The sequence below is a fragment of the Limulus polyphemus genome, unplaced genomic scaffold (genome assembly GCF_000517525.1).
Source record: "Limulus polyphemus unplaced genomic scaffold, Limulus_polyphemus-2.1.2 Scaffold996, whole genome shotgun sequence".
NCBI lineage: Eukaryota > Metazoa > Arthropoda > Merostomata > Xiphosura > Limulidae > Limulus > Limulus polyphemus.
The window spans coordinates 12,561-24,497 of NW_013666606.1; the positions used below are offsets into that span (position 1 = coordinate 12,561).

General features: G+C 33.3%; 1 protein-coding gene across 1 annotated transcript in view; it reads right to left on the reverse strand.

The window, feature by feature from the left end:
* Positions 1-5,387: 5,387 nt before the first annotated feature.
* Positions 5,388-11,937, reverse strand: part of LOC106461598 (sodium/hydrogen exchanger 1-like) — a 75,997-nt gene continuing 69,447 nt past the window's right edge. The window contains exons 11-12 of the mRNA XM_013921439.2: positions 7,785-7,934; positions 5,388-5,935 (exon numbers count right to left, since the gene is read on the reverse strand). Of these exons, the coding sequence (XP_013776893.2) occupies positions 5,388-5,935; positions 7,785-7,934 (698 nt within the window). The remainder of the gene's footprint in view (positions 5,936-7,784; positions 7,935-11,937) is intronic.

Here is an 11,937-nt window from a genome sequence, read left to right on the forward strand (position 1 = left end):
AAAGTGACGAGAAACATACTGACTGTGGAATTATTGTGTACTAAAAGTTTGTAGCGAGAAAAATATACTGGCTTAATCAAGAAGGGACTTGTGTCGCTGAAGTTCCTTGGAAAGAATTTCTACCGGAAATTGACAAACAAGCAGATACGTAACAACACTAAAACCACTCTAACATAAATATAAAAATAAGCCTCCAGTTTAGTAACAACTTCACTAAGAAATTAAGTAGCGATAAACAAACAGTGTACTGTTTACCAAGCAAGACATATCAAAATTTTGAGAAATGACTAAAGGATAGCAGTTTTAAATGTTTACTATTGGTTTTTATACAAGTTTTAGTTATATTCCTTTTGAAACTTGAACACATCTAATTTGACATTGTGTGTTATCAGGCACTATCTGTTTATATATGTATATTGTTAATATTCATTGTTTAATAAACCTTATATGCGTAGAGTATATCTTGTCCAATAACTGTAATGGTTTTGGTCAATATTTTTAAGTTGTAAAAACATTGTTTTGTATAAAACTAAAAAAATATGTTTCAAATGAAAGTGTTGTACAGTCTTACACATTATGATTATGAGTAAGAAAATGTGAGCTAAACGGTCACTTCATTCAACTGAATAATTTGCTAATATTTGCATGCATTCTCTGTTCCATTTAATTTAAAAATTGTGGAAGTGGATAAAGGATTGAATGGGCAATATATATCAAAAATTAGGAAGTGGTATATTTTTTTTATGTAGTTACATACATCAACTTGGAGGACTTGTGTATCAGTTGTAGAATAACTGTTTGGAAAACAGTTGAGAAAGCTCTCATCATCAGAAACAAACTATCCTTTAAAAGAGACAAGGAAAAAAGATTAGCAATCTGTAGACTCCACTAGTCCAGTCCGAGAACTTATATTGAAGTCTCCATTTTCTCAGGTTGCACAGCCATGAAACAACACTGATAATCTAACAGAACCATGGACTTGATGAAAATTCACTACAGTAGTGAATATTCATTCCACTCCTTAGTTGTTTCAGTGGAAATGTCCATTCAAGTATATTGATACTGCAATCTACACGGTACAGTAACTATCTTTATAATAAAGTCTGGGAAATTATAACTACTTGATAATTAGGCTTAGTAATACTTACTACTTAGCCATAGCATGACAGTATGCTGTATCTGTTAATAGGGCTTTACTTTCCTGTCTCACACATAATTTATAAATAGAACAAAATGTACTAGTTCCATAGTAGAAGTCATGCGACAAGAAGTCAGAGGTGTCGCTAGGCACTGGCACATGGGGCCCATGCCCTGATTCTACTTGACAGTGACCTGAATCTCCAGTTGGTATCTTTAAAAATCAGAATAGAAAAACATGATCAATATCATACTGAAACATCGAAAATTCCTGTGCCTATGGGCCTGAGTCCTGAATCTTTTAAATACCTAGTGACACCTCTGCAAGTAGTAGTTTGTGCCTGACTTAAAATCCACACTAAGCCATGTTGACTCCTGCTATGTCGTCCATGGCTCCGCACAGTCATTGTAGAGATGGGATGTTTCACAAGATCGCAGGAAGGTTATCTACCTTGCAATAGTTGCTTTATAAACATGTCCATTCCAGACCATACCACCCATGGACAGAATGGGTAAGGTAGAAGGGGAATAGCTGCCAATCCCTGCTGTGCCTTGAGTAAATAACTTGGTATGGTCTGCTTTTCAAAATAGGGTATTGTGGTCAGTCATTGCACTGTTTATGGTGATGATGATCCTCTGGACTCTATCCCATTCTCACCTCCCTTCTTTGAGTGGAGTATGGGAGTCATTCCCACTTTTTAGTTCCAAGCTGCTGGGGTGATTGGCTATGGAGGCACCCTCCTGAATGGGTTCCAACTTGACTATAACCATTCAATCAAGAGTAGGGTGGTGGTGTTCTGCTGGTGTAGATGCAATGTGGCTCCACAGGTGTTGATCCGTCCCCTTGCTGGATGACGTGGCTTCCTTATACTATTTACATATTCAACAATATCCACAACCACTGGAATTGATCCGTCACTTTACAAGCTGAAGTGGCCTCCTTATACTATTTACACTACTGTGGAGTTTATCCATCACCTTAATGGTTGACGTGGCCTCCTGTTACACATTCCATAACACATGGAGTTGATCCGTTACACATGCAGTTCACTCCTTTTGACTGGGAGCCCTCATCCTACCTTCATGTGGACGTCAGTTCCCAGCATTGAGGTGTTGGATTTGAGTGAGCCAACCAACATAAGTCTTCGCACAAGTTCCATCCATCCTCTCGATGCTGGACAGCCAGTCTCAGATTGCTGTAGGGTGTTGATCCTTGTGTAGTACTCAGGAATTAGAGTGGATATTAATCCCCGATTCTTGGGGGTAGGTGAAGATGCTATGATCCTAATTCTACCCTTATGCGGATGTTGGTACCCCATAGAGGAGGTTTTGGATGTAGTTGACTTGCCAAGTACAGTCCAACATGCCCTAGCCACTCTACACCTCATGATTTCTGCCTCTGTGTTTTACAGATTATACACTGGGGCAAAGAGTATACTTGGCTCAGAAGTGGTGCAGTTCCCCTCCTCTGATCTCTGTCTATCAGAGTCAGGTATATCCTTCAGATGCTTTTTGGGGGTGCTTCTGTTGTTTATTCCCTCGCACCAGTTCCTCTTCCTTCCCAATGTGGGATTCTATCTAATCTTGTGAGAGGAGGTAAGTACCGTATCAGAAGTTATAATTTTTCTATACTGAAAATGTATATCCGATTGGTACTTACGTAATCTCACACTTCTCACCCTTCCTCTCCACTTTTTTGGTGCTCACACCTTCTGCCAAACCTCAAAGTGAAGGTTTGGTAGAGGAGTGTAAAGGGAGTCACATGCGTCATGTGAGCATACTATGCTACTATTGGTTAATAAATGATGCATGATAATTTGCATGAGACACATGTTGGAATGTACTAAGACAAGTAAGGTAATGGATTGAAAAACAAATTTAATAATATTAAAAGGTCATGGAAAGCAACATTATACTGTTTGCTATAATATTTTTATTAAGTACCACTTTCAGGCAAGAACACACATGCCAAAGCTTCCATAGGAAAAATAAAACCTTTATTTGATCCAGTGCAAAACCCCAGTATTTCTACATGATCTGGACTTTGACAACAAACATATTTGTACAGTTATAAAGTGCTGTCAAAATTATACAGAAAAGTTTTTCTCTATCTATATGTACAAAATGTAGATTTATACATGTTGTTAAATCTTCCACGTTCAGATAAACCATATCTATCTATAAATATAACAACAATATATCGCACATAAAGAAAATACAAGAATCCACATTCTGTTAACACATTAATAATTTGTTGTGAAAGCCCTTTATATTGTGAACTCTAAAAAGAAAAAGAAGATTGAAAAGTTTGATATATAAGTGAGTAAACTCTTGCAAGTTTAAGAACTTAAAGTTATACATTGTTATTATTATTATTACAAAGAATTCAAATTTAAATTGATTTGCAGAATGAGACTAATATTTCATAACTGACAAAATGTAAAAAAATACTTTGAAGTCTTGATACTACTTTATTGGAAAGTTTTTTCTTCATCAAAAAACTTACCATTATGCACCTCATTGAAGAATTAAGTAAGTTAGGGAGCTTTAATTAAAGAACGTTCTTATAGTAGTTTGCAGTATCATTAAAAAGTTTCTATAGAGTACAAAACATATACAATTACTGTTTAGTGGGCAGATACATAAATAATAATTATCTATATTACAATTAAGTTACTAAATTGAACTGAACATATTTTAATATCTTTATACCAGGAACTTACAATATAGAACTAACCAAACTTTGATGTAGTTAGATACAATCATATTGCATTATAGTTTCACTGGGGAGAAAAAAGTTTGTTTAACTTATCATAATAACTGCTTCATGTACAGCTCATACTTTTACTGTGGAGACTCATTATAAAATTTTTGTTGCTGTAAGAAAACTATTTGAGTTGTAATATTTGTGTAGTTTTATCAGGAGAGAAGTTGTGCGTAACTAATATTATTCAATAACACTGAATAGGAAACACACTTTTTTAATGGCAAGGATTGAGAGTGACTAAAAATGCTATCCTTTAAAATGTTCTAATTTTACTACAGGTAATGGCACAGATAGTAATTATTGCTTCAAAGATAAGCATGGTTGTACAAACTGTACAAAATACTTTATTCAAACTATTTAGTGTAAAGATCCAAGTACACCACTAACATTAAATTGATTTCTTAATATCAAAGTTCTTTTTGTTAATCCTTTAAAAAGACTGTTTTTGAAAGGAAAAGTGAAATACTAAGAAACATTTATTAATAAGTCTTGTCTTTAATGATTAGAACAATTTTAAATTTTTTTTAACATTAATAATGATATATATATATGAAAAACAATGGACAGACTTCCTTTCACAGATCTATGTACGAAAGAATTGGGCTTTTTCAGCCCACTACTAATAATGCTCAAAATAGTGTAACAGCACTGAGCTTTTAGAAAATAAAATCTTAATACAACTTTATCTTTTTGAGTAAGAAATAAAATAATGGGGTTCTTTATGTCCATGAGTAATAATTCATTGAAATCAAAGTTTAATTTTCTTGTTAAAGATTCCTGTTAAAATTCCATTTTATCAATCTTGACCTTTATTTTAAATATTATGCTTTCTTTACTAATAATTAAAGCTAAAGCTATTCATGATGATAGAGTGTTGTTCTCATTTTAGATAGATACATTATGATTTAAATAGTGTTCTTTTAGAAATAGCAAAAGTATTTTTCCATCTCATATTTCTAAAAATGGTAAATCCTCATATTCAGTACTGAACTTTTTTTTGAAAAAATGCACCTAAAATTAATTAAGAAATTAATCACCATGTACACAAAATTGAGTTCAGTATTAGTGTAGGAGTGATGTTAACATACTATCATAAAAGAAATGTATATTAAACTATCAGTAATTCAAGTGATGAAACAAAGTAGAGATAATTGTAAGTAAACCCTTTTCAAGAAGAAATGTATATGTCATTAATGTATAAAAGAAAGGCAAAATTACAGTTAATTTTTTTAAAATGTCAATAAAAGAACAAATCAACTTGTATTTCTTTAATTATTAGAGATGAAACATTCCTATTAGCCAATAATCTATAACACTAGTTGACAAAGCAAAATTTTCTTAAATTTCTGTTTATATGGATCTAGGATAACCACCTTAGTTGAAAATTATATAGAAATAAATGTGAAAAGAAAACCTCTTTTTTTTTTTTAATCTGTGATACAATTATTTGTGCATTAAGAAAAAAAATGTGTATTTACAATTGCTAAAGTTTAGTTTCTGCATTACTTATTGTGGTCTCGCTTTCAACAATGTTAATTACACATTTTTTGGCCTCCTTACTTTGGTCTGTACTATCATCTTTTGTACTTGCTATTTGTATATTTTGTGATGATGTGGGGCTATCCATTTCATAATCTGTAGTGTAAACCTCTTCATCAGAATCCTGGCTTACTCTAATTGCTACATTGTCTTGCTTCTGTTTACTTCTGAAATGTGCAGGATTAAGCTTAGCAATGGCACTGGCCTTAATATCAACATCACTATTACTTGCTTCCTCACTGAGCCTGGCATTTAACTCAAAAATGGTGAATACATCTTTGGTCTTTTCTTCATCAGGTCGAAGTTTCTTCAGAAAAGTGTTTGTTGGTGATGAGTACAAATGATAATCTTTATTGTCTATCCAAGGAGGGAATTCTTGTTGTCTTCGGACACAGTTTCCATCCACACAGTCTTCTCGCTTCCATGGAAGTGTGGTTTCAGTGACAGTTCTCGATATTGGTGGGGTAACTGCCTCAGATATATCAGCATCTCCTAACATAAAATATGAAAATAAAACATTTTAAGGGTAGATAGTGAAGGTAAATGGTTATATGAAATCCTGATTAATTTCCTTTGTTTACCATTAACAAAATTGGATTTTTCAATTTTTATAACATTTTATCTCAGAGTGAGAATTTCGTTTTTTACTCAGTTTCCCAGCTGAAAAATATACACACTGCTGTTGGTTCATTCTGTCCCTAAGAACATATCCTATGATGCTTTGGACAGATAGTATTTTCCTTCATATTTTAATTAAGTCAATAAAAAAATGGTGTAGCAACTATGTATACAAATATACAATTTCTAATTATTATGATTTTTTAAGGATTAATTTAATCATATTTAGTTGTATAAAATAAAAGGGTTTTTTAATAAATTTGCTTAAGTTAATGGCTCTTCACTTTTGCTTAGTACACTTGTATCATTTGGTATATATAAAAGTTAAGTTCCATTTTAACTCATTAACATCTCTGTTAAAAGATTGCATTTCTTTGATATATTTTACCATTAAAAACAAAATGAAAAAAATTGTTGTTCACTCATGGATGACCTGACACCAGTTATACTGAACTGGCTGGTAAAAATAAAATAATAAGTTTAGATTATAGTTGATATAAAAGTATTGTAAAATCCACAAATAAACTTGAATAGTCTGTTTTAGATTTAAGAATCTCATTGATATTTTTTTGTTTGAAAGTATTTAAATTTGATGATGAGGAACCACTTTTTAAAAAATAAAAGGTTGGACATGGCTTGAATGGGTAATTAAAAAACTTTTTGTAAATGTACAACATTTAGACAAATTAGGTCCTTGTCAGGTACAAATAGTTTACATAAACACAGGAATGTCTATACAGTATGGAATAATGAGGTCACATAACTGGAGATTGCTTAACAGCCTAGTAAAGGTATCTTGGTACCCTGGGGTGTTGATTTAGAGTAGGGCTGTTTTGTTCAGTCAATGAATGCAAAATAAAGGAAGCTATCTTAATTGAACAAAATAGCCTTACTCTAAACCAACACCCAATGATATCAAGATACCTTTACTAAGCTGTCAAGCAAAGTGTTGAAGATCAAATAGTAATGAATACAACATTAAAAGATAGTTCCACCACTCTAATAATGTTCTGGTTATTAGTTGTGTTCTAAAGAAATAAAAAAATTTCAAATATATGGGAGGTTTTAAAGTGAGACAGCAGTCTCAGTCTTAATTTTATGCAAATATAAAAGCTAAAGAGGTGGAGGATCTGGGTGAACTTCTCAAATCCAAAGTTACTTCAGTAATTTTCATCCAGGATCACTGTTTACCTTGCCACATTTTTATATTCCTGATAATTTCTATGTAGTACTATTAATCTCATGCCAACATCCCACCAGTAACTTTTATTTTGGGGACTAACAATATCATTCACTTGTGTCTTGTTAGCAATTTTACTGCCATGCCCCCCACCCCTTCATCTGGACTACTACCATGGGCACATATATGGGGCACACTATGTAATCTTTGTTTTTGCTTTGATAAGTGTGATTTTAATCACATGTGAGTTTGGAATTTGTACCATCATGAAGATAAGGTAGTCTCTTTCAAACTTTCCAAAGTTTACTAATTTTAAGTTTCAGATGAGTAATGAAATGTTAAACATGTCTTTTTGTTGATGTTTTTCTTGTGTATGTAAAAATGCATTTGTCGGTAGGATAATTTTTCATCTAGCAATCTGGCAGTGAAAGGGTTAAGTATTACAAATGATATAGAAACAAGCTAAAATTGAGTATTCTTTCACTCAAGCAAACGGCATTTAGTATATAAAATATCAAAGAGTATGGGATTTAAGTGTGATACCTGACTTTGCCGAGAACATAATAACTTCATCTTCTGGCGTCAAGGCATGAAATGAGCTTTGAGGAGAAAAGGTTTTCCTTTGAGTGCCCATCTCTGATGTTTCTGATGGGTTGTCAGGAAGATTGAATCGAATCTTGCAGGGTCTTAAGTCTGTGAGAAGATAAGAACTCTCTATAGCTCTAATGAACACAAACTGGCAGTCTAATTAATGGTAGCAATCTGTTGTCAGACTTGTTTCAACTTAACTCAATACACCTGCAGCACATTTTCAGCTTATTAATCTGCTCTCTAATCAGTAACATGATAGAAAAATCGAGTAAAGAGATTTTGCTAACAGACTCTTGTAACAGAAAATGTCTCCAGTAATTAACAAAGATCAACTTTAATTATAAATTATATAGGGAGCTTTCAATCCATTGTCTTGCTATTTATTCCTTACAATTTTGACCCGTTTATAGTATTTTTTGTAAATAATGACCAATCATAATACATCATGTAGATTATAAAACAGTAAGCTTAAATGGTAGTTTATATTCACCCAAATCTATTAGAAACAATTTGTCAAATACGTACAACAACAAGTTAAGACAATGGATTGAGGAATTTGATGTGAAACCCTTTCTCTCTTTTAGCAAATCATTTTGTTTAAAAAAATAGTAGTTTTTTTAATGTTAATTCATATAAAATCATATAAGAATTTGGGGAAAATTATTAGATGTTTCAGTTATTAATCGACTTTCATACAGCTTACTAACTATATTTATAGTGATCAAACCCAAAAGTCATGAAGAATATGCATGTGGTCTCTTATCCTGAGCTATGGATTAGTTTTCCGCCAATGGAGCTCAGGAAAAAAAAAGCCATCAAAACTTTGTGTATAGAACATACTTTCTGTAAATAATGGTAATGTAGTAAAAACTTGAATTTCATTAGCATAGACCATAAATGAGAACACCTCAGGACAGATTTAATTCCTATATAAGTATATATATATATATATAGTACAAGTATAATAATTGTTTTAACTGATAAAAAAAAAAAAACTTGCTAAAATATGAAGGGGGAGTATTTCAAAAGTACTGTTGTATAAATTCATTTCATTATGTTGCAACTCTTATTGCAGCAATATGTTGCACTGCCCTTCAATCTGTAAGTGGTATTTTATGTAACTATGTCTCATACACTTGACCACTGGGTATCATTATCTGATGAATTAGGAAAATTTCATAAACTTTACTAATGCTAAACCAATGAAAATAATTATGGAACTTTAGTAATTTCAAGCAATAGTCTATATAGATGAGTTGGGGTAAGAAATCAGATGTATGTAAGAGTTGATCAACCAAAGTTCAAAATATGCAGACATTGGATAACAGTTTGTTTAATAAACTTGAAAAGGAAAATAATCCTTCCTTGTCAAATATGATGTGAAATACTGTTGAAATATTGCCAGTTTTTAGGCAAACTGTTAAAGCCAACAATATGACCATAGAAGATCAAGTAAACAAGACCAAAGCACTAATCAAGAATGAACCTAAAGGTATGAAAACAGGGCCTCAGTTAAACATCCACAAGGAGCCTCACCACAAAGCTGTAACCGATTCTAGAAATTTCTTAAAACTACATAAAGGCTGACTACCATTAGTTTAGTTAGTCTTGGGGTACTGATTATAACTTTATGTTTGTTTTCAGCCTGTTTCACTACAAAGTTACTTTTACTTCTGTTTTCTCAACTAAACCAGATATCAACTGCCAGTAACTCTTAAGTACTTTTTCCAGTTCAGCTTTCACTGCAGCAACTTGCAGTGATATGCACAGAAACAAATCTTCAATGCAATATGAGTCCAGAGAAGCAAAAAAGAAAGAAAAAGGAGATGATAAGATCTGAAGAAACAATGCTTAAAGGATCACTGGAAAAAGTTCTGATAAACTGGCTATGCACAATCTGATTCCAGAGAATGCTGGCAACACCTGCTGAGATTCAGGAGAACACTTCCATGGGCATAAGTCATGAAATAATAGCTGATGAATTAGAATTATTAAGTGAAGTTCAAGTCTTGCTGGAGCAGAATCAGCAGAAACTAGTGGAACTGGAGGATATTGAGAGGTTGAGGCATCATGTTAAATATTTTTTGGATCATTCCAAGTGTCTGAAGATACTGGAGCATGCAGCTTTGTCTGCAATAGTTAGCATTTATCAAAAATTTTGACTTTCCAGTAAACAGAGTCAATAGATGATTCACTGCAGAAAGTTATTTCAGAAAACTAAGAAATGGTGAGTGAATTGAGAATCGGCCAATCCAATTTTTTGCTTCTGTTACAAACATTTTGAAAGCCCACTGTGCAGCTAACAGATGATGGTTTTTCAGCTTGTCAAATATATTATCTCGACATGAAACCTCTCAGCATCACACATGGTGTATGAAAAAATTGAAGGAAATATATAGAAGTATGAAAGCTGAAAAAGCAGTTCACGATAACCTGCAGAACCTGTTTGAAAAAATAACACTGGTGAAACGCCCTTGAAAAGCTGGTTGCCATTTTCCATATTTTAGCATACATAGTTCTGGCATTTCTGGAATCATCCAAAACGTTTTATGAGCCAAACAATGGCAAATTTTGGGGCAGGTAGAGTGAATGACTTGATTTTACCCAGTTATACAGGAGCATCAGGTACATATCTTCCAAGAAGATACGGGATCATTATCTTAGTTCTGATATTCAGAATGAGCTGCTTGGACTATTAGCTGGTAAAGTTAAAAATGAAATATGAGGATGTCCAAAAAGTTTGTGGCTCAACCTATTAAAAAAAGGAGACACTGGTTCAACATAATCTCCTCTTGAGTCTATACACTTGTGCCAGGAGTGCTCTAATGTCTCTTTCAGAAAGATTTTAAAGTTAGGGAAGAGAAAAAGTCACTTGGAGCTAAATCTGGTGAGCAAGGGGAATAAACTAAGTAATTCAAAGCCAGCATCATGGATAGTGTTTAAAGGAACATGCAGTTTATGAGCTGGGGTATTGTCCTCATGGAAGAGTACAGCTTTTATTTTTTTTTCTTTGATTTCTTAACGAAAATTGTAATCTTTTATAACGGTTTGACCCCTTTCCAAATAATCAACTAGTAAAACGCCTGTGGCTTCTCAAAAATTGATGTCATGACCATCTCAGCAGAGAGTTGTGACTTGAACCTCTTTGGGGTGGGTGAACTTGGGTGTTTCCATTGCAAAACTGTGCATTTTTGTCTTTGGGTCGATGAAGTTAATCCACGTTTAATCCATAGTTACGAATCTATTGAAATCTTTGGAGTAGGTATTGACTTTGAACAACTTGGATCCGTTCCTGCTCAGGTGACAACACTTTTAGAACCCATCTGGCACTGACCTTGTTCATGCTTATATTGTCACTCAAAATGCTTGCTACAGTACTTTTACTGATTCCCACTTCCTTCGCTAATTTCCTAATGGCAATTCTTCTATCATGTATAACCATATCATGAACTTTACTTACAATTTCTGATGTGGTCCATGTCGAAGGCCGACCTGATCTCGGATCATCTTCACGTGATTGTCTACCCCGCTTAAACTCAACACACTATTTTTTCACTGTTGAATATACCGGAACACCCTCTCTTAATGTTGCTTCCATCTTCTGGTGGATTCATTGTGGTTTCATTTTCTTTTTAACAGAATATTTGATAACCGCACGATTTTAGATCTTCTCCATGATGGTTAACACTGCCCACCTTATGAGAGTGGTTATTAATGTTTGCACAGCCACACTTCAGAAAAGTTGATCTGAGGATATTGCTGACAATGCTGGTTACTCATGCTTCAGCAGAACGCTCATTCTCATGCTGAAGCTGAGAAAAAGTTATGTACGTTCTATAATGTCTTCACATGATAGATTGCCAAATCTGGCTATTACCTCTGTTGAAAAAGATTTAGGGAAAAAATAAATTATGTGGATATTACTGGTGATTTTTCTTCCAGAAAAAGCAGAGAAAAACATGGAAATACTGATGAGAATTTGGAATTTTGTTTATTTTGAGGTAAATAATCCCTTTTTAATTTTGTATGGAATAAGTGAAATTCCAACAAGCTTGTCTTTAGAAGTAAGAAAATGTTAAACAAATTATTTAGTTTGTTTGTTTTT